At 38.5% G+C, this 25,354-nt stretch overlaps 1 protein-coding gene across 4 annotated transcripts in view; it reads right to left on the bottom strand.

The window, feature by feature from the left end:
* snx29 (sorting nexin 29) overlaps positions 1-25,354 on the bottom strand; it is a 491,480-nt gene that overhangs the window by 429,610 nt on the left and 36,516 nt on the right. For 3 of the 4 annotated variants that reach the window (XM_072560128.1, XM_072560129.1, XM_072560127.1), the window contains 3 exons: positions 12,747-12,927; positions 10,635-10,705; positions 2,467-2,715 (listed from right to left, as the gene is read on the bottom strand). In XM_072560128.1, coding sequence (XP_072416229.1) covers positions 2,467-2,715; positions 10,635-10,705; positions 12,747-12,927 — 501 coding nt within the window. Of the gene's footprint in view, positions 1-2,466; positions 2,716-10,634; positions 10,706-12,746; positions 12,928-24,475; positions 24,588-25,354 lie in introns of all 4 variants that reach the window. The other variant, XM_072560130.1, reaches the window with a different exon arrangement.

A 25,354-nucleotide genomic window follows, 5' to 3' on the forward strand; every position in this document is an offset into this window, starting at 1 on the left:
CTGGATAAATCCTTTTTGGTCAGCAGAGAAATACGAAACCAAGTAACCTCCACATTTGTGCTGTCAAACTGTTATTATTCTTTTTTGTTAAACTATCAGATTACAAACTTGCCTGGCGTACAAGTGACTGTCGTTTCAATTCCAAAACCTTTAACTTCCAGTTCTGCTTCTCTGAAACCTTCAACATTCCTTAAGCGTTTTTGTAAGTTAGCAAATTTTTTTTTCCTACTTTATCCTTCCTATATTTGCCATGCAGCCCTTTTACTTTGTGCTCGGGTTAGCTTTGTTGCAACATACACAGAGAATTCTTCCCCTTGCCACATTCCAGTGGTTAGCACCTGACTGAGTGATCACTTTCTATTGTCCAAGCTTGCATCACAGCTTCCAACTACAATATTGAGGTGCAGCAAAGCATCTGTTACTTTCTCTCTAAGCTCAACATAATCATCAGTACCTCTCATCAACCTTAAAATAAATCCTTATCCATCTATAGTGTCTGGAAAATGTGGAAAAATGTGTATTTTTGCATTCTTCCATCCAACACTTCAACCTCAATTATTTGAGAAAGTTCTGCCTGATTAGTGTCAACTTGCAGAAACATGATTAAAACAGCAATGTATATCGCACACATTAACTTATATGTAACTGCTCAGTAGGGTGCAGTGCTTGTGTTGCTGGACTAGAAGTCTGAAGGTCAAATTAAATCCTATCAAGGCAGTTTGATATTGTGAAGTCAATTTAAGGACAAGAAAATTTGACAGAAGGTACAATGGATGTGAAGGTTTAGAGAGGGTGCAGACAAGATTTACAAGAATTTTTTGAGGGACAAGGTACTTCATGTATGCAGCCTGTCAATCTTTACAGCTGGAAGTGAAGATCCAGGAGTTCACTCGAAAAGCAGAGAATTATTAGCCGTTTCATTTATCACTCGCCATTGAAGTCGTCCAAAGAAGAGTCATTCGTAAATTTTTTTCACCAAATGCTGCAGATATGTCCTTAGTTCAACAGTGTGAAATATTTTTATCATAAGGATATGAAAACTGCTATGATGATGCAAACCTTTCACTGCTTAACTTGCAGGCAGCATAATATGAATGGAGTATTACTTTACTTTCAAGAATTATTCAACAGTACACTGACTTTTTTTTATTTATTCCCAGGAGGTGGAGATTACTGGCAAGGCTAGTATTTATTACTCATCCCAAATTTTCTTTACTCGAGTGATTCATGGACAATTTCAGACTGTGATTAAAATTAACAGCATTGCTGTGGATCTTGTTTCACAATTACACCATATCAGTTAAGAACAGCAAACATCTTTCCATAAAAGTACACTAATGAATCATTTAACAATCCAGAGGTTTCACAGTCACCATTAATGATCTTAGCTTTTTATTCGAACCATGGTGAGGTTTGAATTTATCTTTTGATCAGTGGTCCAGATTACTGGACTGCTAGTTTAGCAACATATGCACTCTGCTATCATTCCAATTAGTTATCATTCTCATGTAAATATTAACTTGTTTTATAAAAATGCTCTCAAAATATTTGAAACCTAAGCACTGTTACTGTGCTACTAAAAGGGACTGGTTAGCTCAGTTGGCTAAATGGCTCGTTTGTGATGCAGAGTGATGCCAACAGCATGGGTTCAATTCCTGCTCCAGCTGAAGTCACCATGAAGGACTCTCCTTCTCACTCTCTCCCCTTGTCTAAGACATGATAACCCTCCAGTTAAATCATCATGAGTCCTCTGTATCCCTAATGACAGAGCAGCTGTATGATCTGGGAGGACTTAAGTTGTAGAAATATTATTATTCTTCATTCCACTAGGAGGAGATAATCAACAACACATGGGGCCACCTTTACAGCTTTGTATATTATGCAATCATTTTAAAATCAGATATCCCTATTCACTTTTTCAAATCTGAGGCCTCACCTTAGCCACTCTCTTGGTTATATCAAAAATACCAAAAATATGGCACACACAAACATATACAGAGGTAAACAAATCCAAATAGCCTCAAGCCAAAGTGATATTACAGACTGGATTACAGCTGGAGATAGCTTTTTAATGAAGACAATAAAGCTCAATCTACAGTAGCAGTCTAACTGAACAGCTGTACTCTCAAATATCAAGTATATCTTCCAACAGAAAGATTTTAAAGAAATAATTACACAGATAGTGTAACAAACTCATGAAAACTTAGCAAACAAATCCATCTGTCCTGTTCCACATATTCCTGGATCATGAACAACGTAAATCTGTACTATCAGTTAAACTTAATGTAACATCATCAGAATTTGTATCCACATTACTTGAATTGATCAAAAGGACAAAGAAAAGGCATGAACCAATTTTTATACATCATAGAGACAAACACCAGAGTGATCAATTATTTTTAACTTTACAATTATAATTTTTAAGGACACTATTGTGTCCTTGTTGTGTTTCAGAAAGTAGCATACCTTGTGTTACAGTTTTAGACAGAACTGGCAGTCGGTCAGATTCAGGCTCAGGTCGCATGAAACTGGGCACTGCAGAAGCCGTTGTGATTTCTTTCAGGAGTGTGCTGACCCCCTGTGTGGATTCCTTTAACAGGGATGTGACATTTTGAGTTGATTCCTTTAACAAGTTTGCAACCGCAGATACAGGCTTGTTAGGTCCATTCAAATCCTCATTGTCAATGTTGATTGCAAAGAGGATAGAGTTTAATCCTTTAAACAAAATTAACAGACTAAAATGACAAATAGTTTTTGACTGGATTCACTTAATTCCTTTTAAACAAAGCTATACTTTTGGTGTAAATTGACACAATAAGTTCCACGTTAAGGTCTAAGGATGTGACTTACAAATCAGAGTTGATGTTTAGTAATATAAAATATTTGTTAGCATAGCGACCAACATTTCCATCCTCTTGAAAAGAGGCAAGTGCTTAGCATCACCAACCTTTGGGAACAAATAGTTTGTTCTATAAGTCAATGCTCAAAAATGCTCCCTAATCCCAAATAACTCCTGGAAATGCAAATAACATTAAATTTAAGGTGCTAACAACCACATTGATGTACATCCCCCAAAATGCAATACCTTCAATTATTGACTATCAAAGAAGTGAATCTTGACACTGTTACCAGCTTTCACATAGTAACAAATCAATGCCAAAAAGATAAAAGAGAACTGAAATATATTTCTGAACAACCAATAGGTGGAAAACTAAGGATCTTTTTCTGCATTTGCTGGAGCCAAGAAAACAGAAGCACATATATCCAAGTACAATTGTTTGGAACATTTCCTACTTTCTGGCATAATGTGCTTTATAAATAACATGCTAAAGCTAAATAAAAAGGAAACAACTTATCGTAAAGTTCTTGCAAAAGGAAATAGACACATTAAATGTTAATGATAATTTCAAACTAAAAGCTAAATGCATGTATAATTTAAAGAACAAATTAAAATAAGAGCAGAATAAATAGGAGTTGTCCATATGCATCTTCAAACCTGATCCACCATTTAATGAAATCATGGCTAATCTACATATTCAATACCCCTTCCCAACTGATTCCTTTTTTACATGGTCATTCTTGGAATGTGGGCATCGCTGGCTAGGCCACATTTATTACCCATTCCTACTTGCTACTTGAATTGATGGGATTACTAGGGCTATTTCAGAGGTCAGTTAAGAGTTATTCACATCAGTATGGATTTGGTATCACATGCAGGGCAGACCCAGTAAGGATGACAGATTTCCTTTCATAAAGGGCATTAATGAACTAGATGGGTTTTTACAACAATCAACAATGGTTACATGGTCACCAGTAGCCCAAGTTTTATTTCCAGATTTTCATTGATTCAAATTTCACTACCTGGCACAGTGATGTTTAAACTCATGTTGGATAATTAGCTCATGACAATACCCCCTCTACCACCACCTCCCAAATCTCAATTCCCTTGTGCAAAAAGCTATTGATCTCAGCTTTGAACATATGCAAAAGCTGAACATTCACAGCTCTCTGGAATGGATAATTCCAAAGATTCATAAGCTCAGAGGGAAAATAAATTCCCTCATCTTATTTCAAAATAACCACTCCTTTATCCTGAGACCATACCCCAATTCTATCCTCTTCAAACAGGGAATACAGCCTCTCGGCATCTACCCTCTCAGAATTTAGCATTTTTCAATGAGATCTGTCCTATACTCCAGACAGTACAGGTCCATTCCCTCTAACCCTCCTAATAGGGGCAACCTTTCATCCAAAGAAACAATCTTATGAAACTTCACTGGAGGAAAGTAAATCCTACCTTAGGTTTGGGGATCAAAACTACATACAATATTCAAAATGTGCCTTACTAAACATCCAATACAATTCCAACAAGACATCCTCACTCTTCTGTTCCAAAACATCTTGTAACAAAGGCTGACATACATGTGATTTGCCCAGATGAGTGTGGAACGCAAGAAATTTTACATTATCCAGGACAAAGCAGGCTGCTTCATCACAGTCCAACCACCAATATCAAACAGTGGCAACAATGTGAACCATATACAGGGCATTCTGCAACTATTCAACTGGAATCCTTCACAGAACCTTCAAAGCCCTTAATTTCTAAAACCCAGAAGGACAAAGGCAGCACTCGCATAGATTCACCACCATCCACAAATTTCACTGAAAACCATACAGCGTCCTGTCTTGGAACTGTATCATTGTTCCTTCACTGTCACTGGCCAAAATCATGTAATTCTCTTCCTATTGAACTGTGGGTGTACTTGAAACAGACAAGACACCAAGCCTTTGAAGAAAGCAGCTCACAACCACCTTCTGAAGGATAATTAAGAACAGACAATAAATGCCCACATGCCATAAAAGATCTTTTTAAAAACTTATCCTTCTTAAAATAATGCACAAGCACCTGTCATTAAGAAAAAGTCATGATGTGGAGGAGTCAGTGTTAGACTGGAATGGACAAAATCAAAAATCACACAACACTGGGTTATAGTCCAACAGGTTTATATTTAAAGCCACAAGCTTTTGGAGGAAGGAGCGAGACTCTGAAAGCTTGCGGTTTCAAATAAACCTGTTGGATTATAAGCCGGTGGCGTGTAATTTTTGACTTAAAAAAAAGTCACAACAAAAAGCAGGTTGTAACACAAATCAAGGTATACTGGTGGTTTTTCCTGAAACCAGGGCTCCCAACTGTTGTATGATTACATTACGAGGAAGCACATAGGAAAAAAACTAGCTAATTATTTTTATTTTAAGCAATTATCATAATAGGTTCTTTTGGATGAAGCCTTGAAATTCCACAAGAATTTATGCATTTCAAGTATACAGGTCATTCATCTATAACACACGTTTGTTGACACGAATTCACTGTTACACAGTTAACAAATTGAGGATAACTTTTCTAAAATGAGAATTTTATAAAACGTGTATTGGCTGTAATGTGATTACATCGCTGGCACTTTAAATGCTGTTTCTAAAATATAATTCTTCTCTAATAGAGGGTTGCACAAGAACACAACAATCGTTAATCAAGAACTGACTGTACAAATGAACATAATAATTTTACCCTGTGCTGCTGTCAATTGACAATATTCAGGTCTTTGAAAGTGCATTCTTAGTGAATTAGAGTTGTTAAGGTGTTGGCATGGCTGGCAACCTTGGCCAATGATCTGGAGAGAGTTTTGAATCTCACTAAAACAGATGGCAAAATTTGAATTCAATAAAAATTTGGAGTTAAAATGCTTGTCTAATAGAGACCATATTACAAATGTCGTAGAAACCCATCGAGTTCAATAAAGTCTATCAGGGAAGGAAGTCTGTTGTTCGTACATGTGGTTCCAGACACACAATACAGGTGACTCTTAACTGCCTTGTGAAAGGGCCCAGAAAGCCACTCAAACCAAGAATAATTAAGAATGATAAATCAATGCTGGTTTTGTCAGCAGAACCCAGGCACAAATAACAATAATAGGGTGGAAAACCTTACACTATAGCAGAGGAACTTATTCTACCTGCAGCTATGTCATGGGAAGAAGGCACAAACATTCATGCCAGTATCAAACAGCAGTGTCATGTCGAATTAACAGCAATGATAGCTTGACTCACTTGCTGTGACATATCAATAGCAACCAAATTGGTTCTGCAGTCATAATATAGTAGGCTAAGCCCAACTTTTGGTGTACATTTTTAAAAATTCAATACAGGAGGATATATTCTTTTGCCAGACTTTGCCTACTGGAACAATGACCACTTGGACTCAAAGCACAACCAACTGCTTTGGTTCAACCTCAAACATGAATTAATTGTTCATTGAGAAGCCGAGAAGATGATCAATAAAGGAACACGATGTTGCAGAAACAATTTTGAAAGACTTTCATTTGATTCTTCCTAAGGACACAGAGATCGTTTGGTCACAGTGCATTGTGTTATGGACTAGACCTGACCACTCAAAACATTCTTAAGCAGGCAACCCAGACCATAACTTTGCAATTTGTTTCAGTAAGTGGACAGTGAAACACGTTAGCTAGGTTGATTACCAGGTTTTAAAACAGACAGAAATTTATTCACAAAACTGCGCAATTGAACACAAAGAACAGAATAAAGAACCCTTTACAGAACTGAGTCTATCCAAACCAGACTTAAATATGCTGTTCTGAATATACACAACAGTCCTAAAAAGCAAACCTCCTTAAAAAAAAGTAAAAATGGAACAAATGCTTACAGGTTGAAAGTAGAAAGCCAGAAGGAGACAGAAAGAGAAAGAGAGAGAGAGAGCGCCTGTTTCCAAACAGCTGAACCCCTAACTAATTCTGGACTGAACTGCTCAGCTAGAGAGCTGACCACTCCCCCTTCATTATATAGGTCACTTTTGAAACATGACGACTTTAGCCTGAAGTCTCACCTGTTAACATATAAACAAAAGGCCTCTCAATACCCTTTCTTATCTCTGTGCCAAACTAGTCACCTTGGAGCCAGGGGCTGTATACAATCCCTCTGAGAAAAACCAAGGACACAGTCTCCTTGAGAAAAGGAACAGTTTTTAGAAAAAAGGGACGAGCTTTGTGACCCCTCCCGCCCCTTAAAAAAGAACCATCAAAATCAAAAGATGGCTTCATTTTTAAAACCCTTCAAAAGCCTGGTTCATAGTCTAAACACAAGTGTACACTACACTAACTATACACATGCCATTGTTAACAGCTAACCTGAGAATGCAACTTTTAAGAAAAGGGTTTTGTGATTTACACATGAAAGAAGTGAAACTATCACTGTATTCTAACAGATGAAAGGCTTAACAGACAATCAATTTTTCAATGTATAATTTGAGTTACATCACACTACAAATTTTTGCTATAAATTCTGTGTTACGATCGAGCCCTCCACAATCACCTGATGAAGGAGCGTCACTCCGAAAGCTAGCGTGCTTCCGATTAAACCTGTTGGACTATAACCTGGTGTTGTGTGATTTTTAACTTTGTACAACCCAGTCCAACACCGGCATCTCCAAATCATATACACATGCCAACAGGCATAACCATATGGAAATTCAAGCTATGGCACACCCGCCACCAAACACCTCCGTTTCTCATTCGAGCCTCGCTAACGCATCAGCAATCACGTTTCCGCGACCTGCCACAGGCACAATTGTCAAACTGAGTGACTACAACAACAAGTTCCAGCTAAACAGACAGGCATTTTTGTCCTTAAATATTTCCACAAATGCCAATGGGTTACGATTGTCTCAGATACTTTTTTGGTAATATAAACACTGAAATGTCGTAATGTCAACACCAAGCTTAAGTGTCTTTCTCCAACGTTGAATATTTCTGTTGATGAACATTCAACTTCCTGGAAAAATACCTCATGGGTCTTTCCATCCCTTCGTCATCTTCCTGCAGGAGCACTGCACCGACACTCACATCACTGGCATCGATAGCCACCTAGAAAAGCTTTGTGTCATCCAGTGTGGCTAATACTGGGGCAGTGGTTAACACTGCCTTTTGACAATCGGCTGTACACTGAAACCTCTTGCCCTTTTTTAACAATTCAGTGAGTGCAGCAGTCTAGCTGCTAATGTTTGGCACAAACTTTCAGTAAAATCCACTCAATCCCAGGACCCGTAGTGATGCTTATTTTGTTGGTGTGGGAAATTCCCCAATTACTTTCGTTTTCACATCCTGTGGGGCCATTTGTTCATGTCCAATAACAAGGCCCAGGAAGGTGACTCGAGCTTTTGCAAATTCACTTTTAGCTAGGTTTACCACCAAGCCTGCTTTCTGAAGTCAATCAAACAAGTCCAATAAATGCTGCAAACATTCCTTCAATGAGTGACTAAAAACCACCAGGTCATCAATGTAAACAACACAGTTGGGTAATCCGGCAATGACCTTATTAGTCAGTCTCTGAAATGTGGCTAGAGCATTTTTCATACCAAATGGCATGACTTTGAACTGATATAGTCTATTTGGCATTATGAAAGCTAAAATTGCCTTTGCTCTCTCTGACAGAGGTACTTGCCAGTAAGGCCTCTGAGCAAGTCCAAATTAGAAATGTATAATTACTTGTCCCACTTTTTTGACACAGTCCTCCAACCGTGGAATTGGATATGGATCAGTCTTTGTAACAGTGTTAACTTTGCGATAGTCCACACATAACGGTTGGGTACCATCTGATTTTGGCACCATGACTATGGATGAGCTCCAGACAATGTAGCTCACTTTGACTATGCCAACTTGGGGCATGCGCTCTATCTCCTTCTGAACCTGTGCCAAATTTAGAGTGTTATGCCTATAAGGATGTTGCTTAATCAGAACTACATCTCCTATCTCAACATCATGCACAATTAGGTTAGTACTTCCCAGTTTATTTCAGCATATCTCCCCATGTGATAGTAGTAACTCCTTCAGGTCATTTTGATTTTCTTGTGGAAGGTAACTCAATAATTTATCCCAATTTTTGACAACTTCCTCATTGTCCAATTTGATTTGAGGAATGTCCAATTCAGAATCCTCTGAACTTGGTTCTTCATTTTGTGCTGTAATCATTAACACCTTCTCTTCTTGCTTTTGTTCCCTATAAAAATACCTTTTAGCATATTCACATGACACACTCTGAGATTTCTTCCTTTCTGGAGTCCTTATCAAGTGGTTCAACTCACTCAATTTCCTCTCGATTTGATAAGGGTGACTAAACCTTGCTTTTAAAGGCCTATCTGTTTTGGAAGTATCACTAATACCTTATCCACAATTGCAAAATTGCAAATTTGTGTTTTCGTATCCATTTCCTATTTCACTGTATGCTGTGATACTTTTAAATGCTGTCTAGCCAGCTCTCAAGGTCTATTTCATCGTTCTCTAAAATTTGACACATAGTCCAAATGTGTGGTCTCTGAATTCTGACTTGTTAATTTCTCCTTATTCAATTTTAATGGTCCTTCTACTTCATGCCCAAACATCAACTCAAATGGACTGAATTTGGTCATGTGCATCTCTAATCAGTGCATCTCTAATCGCAACAAGTACAAATGGAACTCCCTTGTCCCAATCATCTGGATAATCCTGACCATAAGCCCTCAACATGGTCTTTAGTGTTTGATGCCATCTCTCTCGCGCTCCCTGTGATTCTAGATGGCTTCAGATGGAAACACATTAGAGATCATTGGTAAACAAAATAGATATGACAGCATTGGCTTATTTATTCTTCCACCCTAGAACAAAGATATTGATATCAACTGTATCATTACAACAATACAGCTGATAAGATTAGGTTAATTTAACTTTCTCTAATCATACTAGTCAAGTGATCACACATCCCAGAACATAGCGATATTAGGAAATCCAACTTTAACAAAGCATTTAATAAAAGTTTTGCTCATTCTACAAGAGTCCAATGTTCCAGCAGTGATATGACAAGATATTACTTTGGAGAGATGTTACAAGGATTGATGTTATGCTCTCAAAAGCATGGAAGGTACTGTCGGTAACCAACAACTTCTTCACTGATTTGTAAAAGAGGTTAGATCTAAATCAAATCAGAAAGATATCTGAACTAGTACCAAGTAAAACATGGCTACAACTTGAGAAATACCCACTAAGGAGAGTCAGAAGGAAGGGTAAAATAGGCAACATATAGACCTCAATTCACCAAGCTAAATCTTTAATGTGATGGTCCATCAGTGTTTTACATTTATTCTTATAAATTACAGGGGATGTAAATTAACAATTATTTTTATAGCCTAAATTTTACAAGTTAAACATTATAAATACAACATTATTTCATAGCCCAAACTCAAACCTATGAAGTATTCCTCAATCTGTCACAATAGGCCTTCAGACTGCCATGCTACCAAAATTGCTAAGACAAGTAATTAAAAAGAAGTCCTGCATGCAATCTGAACATCAAGAAACAAATGCATGTGTGAATACACTTTTCTGGTGAATTCTGGGGAGTACTCAAAGCCCACTGCACTGAAAATAAGGTCTTCATACACCATTCTGCAGCTCCCAATACTTGCATAACATGTTGAAACTCCAAGTATACAACTTGCAAAACAAATTTACTTTTGTCTGTGAATATCATAGGCACAAAAATATTATAGGCACAGCCACTAGAAAACATGTACAGATAGCATATCTTACCTGCTGCCATCGTAGGTAGCATGCTAGCACGCTCTTCCTCTCTCATAAAGGACCAGTCTTCATAGAAGATACTAAAAATTACATGATTCACAAAAAATTATTCCTATGTTCACAAGATACAGCACATCGCAATAAAGTTGAATTTTAAATCATAATCTGCTTTCAGTGCCATGCAGTACTTATATGAAATAGGTTTTTAAGTTCCACAGCCGTTCAATCAGAATCAGGTATTCTTCTGATAAACAAACCAAAACACATCACCCACGAGAGCCAACATGACACTTCAAACACCTGATTACTGATGGTAAAATAATAACTTTGCAACATTTTACAAGAAACAGCTTTGATATAGCTACACATTATACATGTATAAGATAATTAATGACATGGAAACAAATAGTTAAGAGACAAAAACATATCTTCAAAAATAATTCTCAATAGCAGAGTCAGTGATTTCAAGCAACTTAACAAAAATACATATTAACAGAATTGCAACAATCCCTGGTAGTATTTTTATGAACAAACTTTAATTCAAATATCCATAGTTTCCCAAATACAAGTTTCAATACTTGTCTGTCTGGCTAAGCACAACTGGAGTTACATTTTCCAACAAGTGAGGAGCAATGAGGATGGCTGAAGACAGGTAGCACAAAGCCAAATGCTGAACCCACTTTGTAAACTGACTTTCTTTAAAAGGTCAATTTACAAAGACTGGAAACAGTCTATCTATACAATCAAACAAGCACAAAATTCTTTTAAAAGACCTCATGCAACTTCAAATTGGAACACAGATAGAATGGACTGAATGTTGTACTTTATTAGTTAAATGTCAGTTGCATCAACTTTTTCTAGAAACCTTTTCGTCACAAGGCCTTGTGAAATTTCTTGCTGTATTTTACCAAACTTCCTTGATCAACTGCCACCCCATCCCATTTGGAGAAAGTGAGGACCGCAGATGCTGAAGATCAGAGTCAAAAGTGTGGTGCTGGAAAAGCACAGCAAGTCAGGCAGCACCTGAGGAGCAGGACAATCGATGTTTCGGGCATAAGTCCTTCATTCCAATTGGACACCGTCATCTAATTCTGTTCTCATCTTACCATGCACCATTCCCAGAACAATATGCTACCTTGACAGAGGACTGCTGCCAGCAAGGCAAGTTGCCTGGTTGTCTTATTGTGGTAACTGGAATTGTAAAGCAAGGCATGAATGCTGTGAGCATCCAAGTGAGCGTGAAATGAGCGAGCGCCAAGTCATCAACCCTAAGATGCAGCCTCCTCCAATCCATGTTGATGAAGCAAAATAAACAGACTGGTTTGGATATGTCTGGCTTTTTATGCAGAGGACATACCTGGGCAATTTTCCACATTGGTGGGTAGTTGTCAGGTGGTCTAGCTGCACTGGAACATCTTGACTAAGGGCGCAGCTATTTCTGGAGCACAGTTTTTCAGCACTATTGCCAGAATAATGTAACAACCGATTGAGAATGTGTTTCGGGTAGGAGCAGGTAGGGAACCAATTAAGTTTTGAGTTTTGTGAAATAAGAGGTTCAGTTGAGCATGACTCAGAACAGATAAGAACTTGCAGTTAACAATGGGGTGCAGGAGGCAAGGGTAATAAGTTAAAAAAATGAAAAATTATGTTGAACCATTTAGCAATATTGGAAGCATTCAGTATGTAAGGTCAGTTTAACAAGGTGAAAAGTATCCATTATTTGAAACCAATTAAGGTTAAAAACATTCATTGTGTAACAGCAGATGGCTTAATCTTTACTATTGCCACTCACTGATTGTAACGGTCACCCAATCAATATGTATGTGGTCTTATCTGGATGCTCTTCCCTGTAAAATGACTAGTTAATACATTAAGAAACTGCTATTCAAGAGAGAAGACTGAGAATTCATGTCCCTGCACACACTGGCGATTGTTCCCTCTCCCTCCAAGGTCCGGAATAAAGATGAAGGAGGTAAAACTACACTGTGACGCTGAACATTTTGCTTTGACTGAGGGGGGAAATGGGACGACAATACCATAACAGCCAACAGACACTAGAAAGGATATCAAATTTCAGAGGATACACAAGTTAAAAGCAACAATTTTTCAACCATTTGTTACCTTAAAAGATTTGCATCACCAAGAAGCATATGCATATAACGTTCAAGTGAATGCTCATTGAGTGCAGATCGAAGCCAGGCTCTGCCACGTCCAATATCTGTAGTAATATTCTTTAAAGAGTAGTATCGTTGCAATTCATGTTTATTCAGATGTTCTTTCACATAATACCAAAACACAGGGTCTAAAAAGAAAAGCAGGTTTATTTTTAAAATACTCTAAGATAAATAAAACATAAAATATTTTCTGCTTACTATGATGTATGGTGATTGACTTTTTTCTTTCAGTATACCATGCAAGATTAAAAGAGTTTCACTAAGAACAAATGATGCACCTTGTCTTGATCCATAATAGCCACCTCCAGCACAAACTAGTTCCAAGATGGATGCTGATGCCCTGAATGCACACTGACCACATTTACTACCTCAAAGCCTAGAATGTTATATCTACAGCAGCATCAGAGAGAGCAGGCAGGTTCCCAGACTTCTGTAGACTTTGTCCTGATGTAAGCTTATGTGATTTTCCACTGGAATTTGAGATTTCAATTTCTCTGCCCTATTCAAACTTTGAAAATATGGCTCAACTTTCCTTGTTTCAACCAAGTAGTGAATCTGAAGCCACAAAACATACAGTAAGGTACATTACTTCACATTCTTATTGTTTTATAGAAAGAACAATGCTATTGTTGGCAAGAACATTATACGATAAAATGTAAAATGTATTAAAAGAAAAAGACAAAAGACTGAAACAACTACAGATTCTGGAAATCTGAAACAAAAACTGAAATTGCTCAAAAATCTTAGCCAGTCCAGCAGCATCAGTGAAGAGAAATCAGAGTTAACGTTTTGGGTCCAGTGACCCTAGCAGAGGGATTGAATTCAAGAGTCGTGAGGTGATGTTGCAGCTGTACAGGACTTTGGTTAGGCCACATTTGGAGTACTGTGTGCAGTTCTGGTCGCCTCACTTTAGGAAAGATGTGGAAGCTTTGGAGAGAGTGCAGAGAAGATTTACCAGGATGTTGCCTGGAATGGAGAGTAGGTCGTACGAGGATAGGTTGAGAGTTCTCGGCCTTTTCTCGTTGGAACGGCGAAGGATGAGGGGTGACTTGATAGAGGTTTATAAGATGATCAGAGGAATAGATAGAGTAGACAGTCAGAAACTTTTTCCCCGGGTACAACAGAGTGTTACAAGGGGACATAAATTTAAGGTGAAGGGTGGAAGGTATAGGGGAGATGTCAGGGGTGGGTTCTTCACCCAGAGAGTGGTGGGGGCATGGAATGCGCTGCCCGTGGGAGTGGTAGAGTCAGATTCATTGGCGACCTTTAAGCGGCATTTGGATAGGTACATGGATGGGTGCTTAATCTAGGATAGAAGTTCGGCACAACATCGTGGGCCGAAGGGCCTGTTCTGTGCTGTATTGTTCTATGTTCTATGTTCTATGTTCTTCAGAACAGTTCTGAGGAAGGGTCACTGGATCCAAAACATTAACTCTGATTTCTTTCCACAGATGCTACTAGACTGGCTGGGATTTTCCAGCAATTCTTACTTTTGTTAAAAGAAGACAAATTGCTTTTATACAAGCATTGTTTTTTACACTCATAGGATACTCCAAAGCACTTTTGCACATTTGTCAAAGTGTAACATTCTACATTCAAAATTTTAATATCTTTCAAACACAATATTCAGAAAATTAGATCGCTCATGACAATTTGAATGATAATCTAGACTCAAAGTATGAATGTTGATGCTTAGAATGGTTTGGATTCAGCGTAAATCTAATATGTCTTGACCACAAGGTAACAAAGTCTCTGCCTGAAGGTAAAGGCATTCTTAATGTACACTAATGCTCAAAGTAACAGCCTCTCAGTTTTTAAATGTAATACGTGTAAGAGCATTTTTTTTAATACTTCGCACAATTTTCATTAACTGCAGGTAATATTGTTCTCTTTTCTTATCTTCATTCCTAGTCACCCACTTCAAAAAAGATAGTGCTTAACTATCTGACTACGTTCGGTTTATGGTATCTTAAAACAGAGATACTTTATTCACTTGTTTATTGTTCCTAGAAACTTCTGTTGAGAGTTAGTTAAAATTAAAAAAACAAATCTCCCACCCACTTCCAGAGAGACGTCTTTTCTTGTCATGTCTTCAATGATCAATGGCTAATCAGATGGTAATTTGCCATGGTCCAGACCTGGCTGACTGCTTCCAATCACCTCTGCTGTTAACCCAAGTTCAAAGTAAACATTAGTCCTCTTAGCAACATCAAAAACATCTCCATTCACAACATCAGTAATGTTCAATCTCAGTAAATAGCAATCTTGACCTGCAATCTTCTTCCCGACCTCTCCGCCCCCACCCCCTCTCCGGCCTATCACCCTCACCTTAACCTCCTTCCACCTATTGCATTCCCAGCGCCCCTCCCCCAAGTCCCTCCGCCCTGCCTTTTATCTTAGCCTGCTTGACACACCTTCCTCATTCCTGAAGAAGGGCTTATGCCCGAAACGTCGATTCTCCTGCTCCTTGGATGCTGCCTGACTGCTGCGCTTTTCCAGCAACACATTTTTCAGCTCTGATCTCCAGCATCTGCAGTCCTCACTTTCTCCTGTTCTCATGCATGGAAGTTTCAGTACACGGGTGAGATCCGCAATGCATGATGAGGTTCCAGAGTGAAAGGAGGGCCTATTTGGTGGAATAATCATGCAAGCCTCATCGAAATTAGCCAATTTTATTGCTTCATTTGGTAGTTCTTCTCAAATTTGTGCTGTCATATTGCATTATTTCTAGCAATATGTAATGATAAAGAAAAGTAATACATAAGCACTGGCTGAAGAACCTTTGGAATCATTCTTTGGTTTGATACTAACTGTTTCTTCACCAATATTAGCTTTCAGAATAAACAGAACAATTAGTACTCTGCATTATCCTAATTTTTTTTTCATTGATGGTTATCTCCTAAATAAATTTGCTTTATATTTGTGAACATTTACTTTATTTTTTCAGTAATGCAATAACAGAACACCAGCTACTTGTTCATAGAATTTCTACAGTGTGGAAGCAGGCCATTCGGCCCATCAAGTCCAAAGTAACCCTCCAAAGAGCATCCCATCCCTCACCCTAATCCTCTAACCCTGCACTTCCTGAGGGCCAATCCCTGGACACTATGGGCAATTTAGCATGGGCAATCCATCCTAATCCACACATCTTTGGACTGCGGGGGGGAAACTGGAACACCCGGAAGAAACACATACAGATCTGGGGAGACTGTGCAAGCTCCACACAGACAGTTGACCAAGGATGGAATTGAACCCTGGTCCCTGGCACTGTGGGGCAGCAGTGCTAACCACAGAGTCACCACTGGTTGTGAAACTTTCAATATTCCCTCGTGATGATGTACACTCTCTGAATGCAAGTTCCTCATTTCTAATTTAGTAGGTAAGACTTCATTTCAGCGAACTGCCACTTTTTTTTTGCCTGACATGTCAAGACAAACCCTGCAGTCTGACAGTTTCAGATCCAAAATGACAAATATATGCCAGATGCACAATTGCCAATTCAAGAAATGAGTTAAATGCTAGCACTGATTCCAGTCACATCATACCGTAGTTACCACCATTTCTTTTCATTTGTTAAAGGCAGGTTACTCATGGCTGACCAAACGCTCACCCAGCGACTCACCAATTTTCATTCCTGCATTCATTGCATGTATAAATATAAAATTGGGCGTAAAAGTTTACCCTCATTTCAACCCAAAACATGCATCCTAACTAATTTCAGTCCTTTTTTTTTGGTTTAAACTTCCTTACTTCGAACCTGTACTATGTAAGCTGAGAATTTATTGCCAATGATGCAATGTCTTTAAAACTAAATACGTAAAGATGCAAACTGAATCAATTTGCAGCACCCTCAAAACCTTTCTTAAAAACCGACAAGGCAATCATTCATTGCCTACCCCAAATTGCTCTAAATAGTCCACTTCACTTCCACCACTGTAAATGGACATTCTTTTGAGCACAGGATAGTCAATCAATATTTTCAGAGAATCTCAAAAAACTAAAGAATTTCTATGCTGTAAACTGGAGGCACTAACTAACTGGAGGCAGAAAAAGGAGGAAATAGTGTCACTGCAATGTAATTCTCCTTGAATCAGTAACATTTAAAGACTTTAAGAATCCAGGCACACCTAATCAAAAAGAAGTTCTTGCTCATTTGAAAACTACACTGCACAAAGAACTGCAACTTTCATGTGCCAATTATAGAACAGAAATATCTAGCAGAAATATAAGCCAACTTTTGAACAATCATGACGTTTATGAGATTATAATAATTTGGGGTCATGGCTTTAAATTTTGAGTGAATGAAGACAGTCATATGAACTATTCTACAGTCTACCTGACAAAAGCATACATAGCTTAATTGTTAGGTATTATTGGAGGTTTCATATTATTTTAATTCGATGATGATGCAAGGAGACAGTCTCTAAGTTTACTACAACTAAAACTTGTGACATCCAGCAGCCCAGAAAGACGTTGTTGGCAAGTTGTGAACAATGACACTGCAAGCTATCCAGTCACTTCTAAACAAATTGTGATCAAAAATTGCTAATCAGCATTTGTACCTAGATTAACTGCATGGTTGATGTGTCATGTGAAAAGAGGGCAGAAGAAGCTATTTTTGACCACAGGTTACATACTTCCTGACATATCAATAAGAAACCCAAACATATAAATAGAAAGCAGGAATCATGGACACCGCCTCACCTAAGGCCCACTGAAGATGTTACCTAGTAGGGTGATGAAACGTCTGGAAATGAACCTGTCAGCTCAGCGAGCAAACCTACATCCAGTACATCAATAATATCATAGCAGATATTCTACATGATCAGAGAGAAAGGCTGCTTATCTTCACAAGCTACAACAGCCAAACACAGGAGGGAGACATTTTTCAGCCATTTAAAGATTCCAGAAAATGTGTTCAAAGGGAGATGGTAGTGGCTGTTGAAGGCCAATTATCTCAGCAGCAGCATGGTGTTGCAGGAGTACCTCTGGGAGGTGTCCTAGGCCCAATCATTTTCAGCTGTACCAGAGGGAAGAAAAGTCATCCAAACAGGCTTTTGGGCCGATGGTGGATTTAAGGGAGACACAGCAAACTGTCTACAGGTGTTTTCCTCAGTCACTCTGCTACTACTGGGCAAAACAGACATATGGAAACTCATTGGAAACTGGGAGCAATTATTTAACTTTGTTAAAGGACTATCAAACCATGTTTTGGGTGAGAACTATACAACAGGAACGTCACTTTCCATAGGTAAAGCACAAACTGTCTAAAAACAAACTGTACTTATTTTGAGCGTTTTGTTTTAATTATGTGTTAAAGTAAATGTTTAAAACACAAAATCTTTACTGATTATTCCTTCGCATAAATGAAATTTCAAATCTTTTTTAAGTGTTACTGGTCTCTACAAGGATCATAAGACTGTGCATATATTGAAAGCAGAAATGTGATGTATAATCCAGAAATTTTAATATTCTTGCAGATTTTTCTTTTCCACACTTATCATCGGAAAGTTATTTTAAATACAAAAAAATTCTCATAAAATTTTAATTGACGTGACATTATGGGCTTTATGTCATAACTTTTCACATAAAGTTAAATAAACTATAGAAATAATGGAAATTCCTTCTTCAACCACTGCCATAGAAACTGGTTACTTGGCCAGAAGTGAAAGTAGTTCTTAGGTAAAATGAATCATTTCACTGAGAGCAGTCAGGATGCAGAGAGTAATGATATTAGAGATGTACACTACCAAAAAATACATACTGAGTTCTAATCACAGAACTTCAGAAGAAAAAAATGAAACGTAATTCTGTCTAAAATGTAGTTTTAAGAAATGAGCCATTCACCCCTTTGCAACATAAATCTCATACCCAAAAAGTTGTTAATTTAGCATTTGGGCATATTGGCGAATTTTAATTTTGCTCTTACTCTCCAGTCAACGGTAAACTGAAATTTTAATTTTTCCTTATACCTGGTACAAGGCATTTGTGTGCACTTTACTAATTAAAATAACGTAAGTAACTACTTAATAGCACAAAACAAGTTATAGTGAGAGTTTATTTAGTGAAGCTAAACATTACTAATCTCGTAGGGTAGTGGTATTATCTCTAGACTATTAATCCCGAAACTCAAATAATGTTCTGGGTACTTGTCAGGATGTTGCCTGGCATGGTATGAAGATCGTATGAGGAAAGGCTGAGGCACTTGGGGCTGTTCTCATTGGAGAAAAGAAGGTTTAGGGGAGATTTGATAGAGGTGTACGTGATGATTAGGGGTTCAGATAGGGTTGACAGTGAGAACCTTTTTCCGCGTATGGAGTCAGCTGTTACTAGGGGACACAGCTTTAAATTAAGGGGAGGTTGGTATAGGACAGATGTTAGGGGTAGATTCTTTACTCAGCGGGTTGTGAGTTCATGGAATGCCCTGCCAGTATCAGTGGTGGACTCTCCCTCTTTATGGTCATTCAAGCGGGCATTGGATAAGCATATGGAGGTTCTTGGGCTAGTGTAGGTTAGGTAGGCTTCAGTCGGCGCAACATCGAGGGCCGAAGGGCCTGTACTGCGCTGTATTTATCTATGTTCTATGTTCTATGTAGGGTTTGAATCCCACCATGGCAGATTAAGAAGTTTGCATTCAATAAAAATCTAACCAGGGAAAGGGTTGGCCTACTCAAGAACAAAAGAGGGAATGTATATATGGAACCAAAAGAGGTAGGTGAGGTCTTAAACAAGTACTTTGTATTCATCAAAGAGAAGAAATTGGCAGAGAATGATCTTAGGGAAGGGGAGTGTCGAATTGCTAAACCAAGTTGCTATTAAAAAAGAAGAAGTGCTGTGTGTCTTAAAAATTATTTAGATAAATCCCTGGGTCCTGATGGGATCTATCCCAGAATATCGAGGAATGCAAGAAAACAAATTGCTGGAGCATTGACAGACACCGCTGGAGCACTGACAGACACCTTTGTATCCTCTTTGGCTACAGGTGAGGTCCCAGAAGACTGAGAACAGCTAATGTTGTCCCATTGTTTAAGAAGGATCACAGGGATAATCCAGGAAATTACAGACCTGTGAGCATCATGTCAGTGGTAGTGAAATTATTGGAAAATATTCTCAGGGACAAGATCTGTAAGCAAATGGACTGATTAGCGATAAGCAGCATGGTTTTGTGCAGGGAAGGCTATGCCTCACTAATTTGATCAAGTTTTTTAAGGAAGTAACAAAGATGATTGATGAGGGAAACACAGTTAATATTGTCCACATGAACTTCAGTAAAGCCTTTGACAAGGTCCCTCAAGGCAGACTGGTACAAAACGTGAAGTCACATGGTATCAGAGGTGAGCTGGCAAGCTGGATACAGAAATAGCTCAAGTCAAAGCAGACAGATGGTAGCGGTGCAAGGATGCTTTTCAGAATGAAAGGCTGTAACTTGTGACGATACTGTCACTTTAACAAGGTTATTTTGTCCTTGGACTTTTTTCAAGTGAGGTCATAAAGGCAGACGTATCGAAATGTCTGGAAATATCTACTTTAAGGATGACAGGGGAATGGCCAGTTCTTCCAGTTGAGGACTTTTCTAATTTGGTTAAGTTGTAGCAGTCACAGAAGCTGCTACAATGCAAAAAGGTTCCATGCTTCAGCAGATGATCCCTAGCTGACTTTTCTCTCTGAAATCGCTCCCTGCCTTTAAGAACCCGTTTTTGAATTTACCTTTTTCCAAGGAGTGTGTTTATGGGATGTACAGGAATTATAACAGCTACTTAGTTAAGTACCATGTCAGGTCAGTTGAGTTTGCTAACAGTTAATCTCTTCTAAATTCCATTTTCTTTTTTTCATGTTTCAACTGCAGTGTTTAAATAAATGCTGTTTTGCTCAGAGTGGTTTGACCAGCTGCATCACACCAGGAATATCCACTTCACATCTGCTTTTAAAATAAGGAGAAGTGAGGGCCGAGGCTACCTTCTTAAAATATTTTGAGGGGATCTGGTCTAGTCCATAAGAAACTAGTGGTATTGCACAGGGATCATGCTAGGACCTCTGCTATTCATGATCTACATAAATGATTTGGAGGAAAACATAGCTGGTCTAATCAGAAAGTTTGCAGATAATACAAAATTTGGAGGAGTTGTGGATAATGAGGAGGATTGTCAGAAGATACTGCAGGATATTGATTAGTTGGAGGCATGGGCAGAAAAATGGCAGTTGGAGTTTAATCCAGACAAATGTGCAGTGATGCATTTTGAAAGGTCAAGTACAGGTGGAAATTATACAGTGAATGGCAGAATTCCTTTCGAATATTGATATGCAGTGTTATGAAGGTGTAGAGGTACTGTACCTTTAAGAGAGTTGAAAAGCTAGCAAGGACAAGCACAGAGAGTCCAGATCAAGGCAACAATACAACTCTTGGTAGAAACAGCTAGCAGCATCTGGGTTGCCATGAAAGAAAAAAAACATTAATTCAAATTTGGCCAATCAGTTTGAATTATGCCCCAAGATACCAGAATCCAATCAAATTGAAATTTAGTATTTTGATAACCAATGAAATGATCCAACTTATGGGGTATAAAACTGGACATTTTGAACAGTTAGGCAGAGAACTGCTAAGCCACCAAGTACAGATTGCCAACAGAACAGGTCTCTGAAAGGGACCTGTCTATACAAAGTTTGCACAGCAGAACATCAAAACAATAACAGGAAAATCTGCAGAGGAAGATACAAAGAAAAGAATCGACAGGTGACTGGTTTTGAAAGCTAAATTTTTTTAAAATCTAAATCGGGATTTTTTTTATCAGACTAATATTGTAGAGTGGGAGTTAAAAGATAGGTTTAAGAGAATGTCATTGTAAATAGTTGTTGGTTTTAATATTCTCTGTTAGACTTAACAAATAAGTTGTTAGTTTTTACTTTAAATAGTGACTTCTGGGATAGTTCTTTACCTCTCAAATTTTAACAGATTACAGCACAGAGTGAATCTCTTCTGTGATGCTGGTTTAAGTTAGCAGAGAGGTTTACCCTGTGTCGTAACAGCAGAGAGATCGGAGTATGGAGGTCCACAGATCACTGAAGGTGACAGTGCAGGTAAGTAAGGTAGTTAAAAAAAAAAGGCCAATGCCATGTTTGCCTTCATTGGAAGGGGAAACTGAGTATAAAAATAGAAACATCATCCTGCAGCTTTACAGAATTTTAGTTAGGCCACAGTTCGAATTTTATGTACAGTCTGGTCATCCTGCTACCAGAAGGACGTGGATGTTTTGGAGACAGTACAGAAAAGGTTTACCAGGATGTTACCTGTTACAGGGAATTTAGCAATGAAGAAAAGTGAGATCGACTAAGCTATTTGCACTGGAATGCAGGTAGTTGAGGGAGGATCTAATAGATCTTCATGAAATTGCAAATGGCACAGATAGAGTGGAAAGTATGCAGCTTTTCCCAGGATGGAGGGGTCAATTACTAGGGTGACAGATTTAAGGTACGGGGGGTGGAAGTGTAAAAGAGATGTGCAAGGCACATTTTTCACACAAAGGGTGGTGAGTGCCCAGAACCCGCTACCAGAGAAGATGGTGGAAGCAAGCATGATAACAGCATTCAAGAAGCACCTTGATAAATTAATGAATAAGAAAGGAACAGAGAGATACTAATCCTGTCAGGGAAGACAGTTTTAACATGGAAGGGCAAAATGTGTCAGTGCAGCCTTGGAGGGCCGAAGGGCCTACTCCTGTGCTGTACTGTTTTTTGTTCTAGAACAAACAGTCTTACCGATGACCATGAAACCGTTGTGGATTGTCAAAACAACCTATCTGATTCACTGTCCTTTAGGGAAGTAAACCGTTGTCCTTACCTGGTCTGGCTTACTGATAATTTCAGACCCACAGCAATGTGGTTGATTCTTAACTGCTGTCCGGACAATTAGAGATGGGCAGTAAATGCTGACCGAAAATCACACGAATGAATTAAAAAGTAAATCTTTGTATGCAAATTGCTCTTCAATATATATTCTACTGGTCCCAAAGAGAAGGAATGCAGGAAACACTTAGGACAGCAGTAAAGGAAATTAGTCCCTTTTGAACATGCTTTCGCTAGAATACCATACCATTAGTGTGTATGTAGCAACTCTCAGAAATTACCAATATGAAAAAGAGATACAATAACTGATCTGTGCTGTAAGTTTAATTTCACTGGAAACTTCTTAAGGTTATATTTCTCTTGCAATTAATCAGTCGAATGATAATTCTATAGTTATGGTAACTTTGTACAGCCCCTCCAAAAAAGGAGCTTTTCATCAAGAGTTCCTCAGCACAGTGGCTCAATGGTTAGCACTGCTGCCTCACAGCACCAGGGACCCAGATTCAATTCCAGCCTCAGGCAACTGTCTGTGTGGAGTTTGCACGTTCTCCCCATGTCTGCGTGGGTTTCCTCCAGGTGCTCCAGTTTCACTTCACAATCCAAAGATGTGTAGGTTAGCTGAATTGGTCATGCTAAATTGCCCATAGTGTTCAGGATGTGCGGATTACCTGCATTCGTCAGGGGTAATTATAGTGTAATAGGGTAGAGGAATGGGTCTGGGTTACTCTTTGGAGGATTGGTGTGGATTGTTGGGCCAAATGGCCTGTTTCCACACTGTAGGGGTTCTATGATTCTTTCATGGGGCAGCACGGTGGCTCAGTGGTTAATACTGCTGCCTCATAGCATCACAGACCCAGATTAGATTCCAGCCTCGGGCAACTGTGTGGATTTGTACATTCTCCCTGTGTCTGAGTGGGTTTTCCTCTGGGTCCTTCCACCGTCCAAAGATTTGCAGATTAGGAGAACTGGCCATGCTAAATTGCCCATAGTATTCAAGGATATTTAGTTTAGATGCCTTAGTCGGGGAAATATAAGGAAATGGGTCTGGGTGGAATGCTCTTCGGAGGGTCGGTATGGACTTGTTGGGCTGAATGTTTCCACACTGTTGGGATTCTATGAGTTCCCTACAAATCTGGATAGATATTTAAGGAAAAACTACAAAGCTGTGTTAGGATCTTCAGTTAACTTTGCCCATTTCTGAGATTTGCTAAAATTAAAAAGTTAATTGATGCATGGAACAGAAAATATTATTTTAATGTACGACTCTCTGACACAATAGTCCAGTAAGAAAATAGACCACTTAGACTGGATTGTCATTATGAACAGATCATTAAGAAGCCACAGGAAAACAACAAATAAATTACAACATATCAATACGACCATATTGAAATTTATTGAGGGATGAGATGGAAAAGTATTATAAAATCTGTCATAAGGTTCAGCTTAATGTGCAATAAGAAAAATGATGCAAGGACCTAACTGGTCAAGGATACAGGTATCTACCAATGCACCAGAAATTAATGACAGATGAATAACATTAAAGCATTTTATACATACTGGTTTAATCAAAACTTAATGTTTTAATGGGTATTTCAAAATAAAGTGTATCTTTCTCAGACCGTAAAGCACTTTCAAGAATCTGTCCACGATGGAGGGTACGAAGTCAAAGACTTTGGAAAACTTCAGTGCAATTTTGAAGTGGAGAAGAACTCACAAAGCTTCAATCTGATGGCCCTGCGTAATTCAAGGAATCAAACAGACTGACGATGCTGAGAAAGCTAGAGTTCAGAGGAAGGGTCACTGGACCCTGATTTCTCTCCACAGATGCTGCCATACCTGCCAAACTTTTCCAGCAATTTCTGCTTTTTTTTCCTGATTTCCAGCTTCTGCAGTTCTTTAGGTTTTTATCCATTAGAAGAAGCTGGTCAGAACAGTGGATGACAGGATTCTGTGGAAGTCAATAATCCACCCAAAGTTTCATGAATTAATATGAAAAGATAGACAATATCACTGCTAACAAACAAGCTCATTCTTCAAAGTGCTCAGCACTGGTTGAATATATGCAACTGTGGCACCAATAGATATACAATCCTTATAAAATCAAAGTACTGAGGGTGCTGGAAATCCAAAATAGAAATAGCCCTTTCTGGAAATGTACATTCTCAAGCCAAAGAACAAGTGAGGCACAGAAGGAAGCATGGTCTAATTGATTTGCACAGGCAAATTTAACATATCATTTTCAGATCTAAAAGATTTATGTTAACGTAATGATGTAATTAATATGATGTTCATTTCATTTTTTTTACACTTATGCAATATATAGTGTTCACACACATGCACATTTTAAGTGCAGGGACATTCATGTGCACTCTCACATATTCCAACCTCTGTGCATAAAACCTGAATCAGATCTTCATTGACGTAGTCATGCAAACAGTAATCATACACACACATGAATGCACAACCCACAGCAACCCACAACTTAACTTCCAAGAAATGCTGGCTCATATGAACAACGAAATGGAGAAATTGTGACATAATGCTTAACTAAGAATTAGTGAGCACTGTCTTCACCTATGCCAAGAGTAACTTCCTTTCACTAGAGCGAAATGTCAAACAATGGCTTGCCCACATGACTAAAACATTTCATCCAAGTCACGATTACACTGCTCCATGTGAGACCATGCTGAGCTTCAATTGGGTTACATATTTCAC

The sequence above is a fragment of the Chiloscyllium punctatum genome, chromosome 40 (genome assembly GCF_047496795.1).
Source record: "Chiloscyllium punctatum isolate Juve2018m chromosome 40, sChiPun1.3, whole genome shotgun sequence".
In the NCBI taxonomy this organism is placed as follows: Eukaryota; Metazoa; Chordata; class Chondrichthyes; order Orectolobiformes; family Hemiscylliidae; genus Chiloscyllium; species Chiloscyllium punctatum.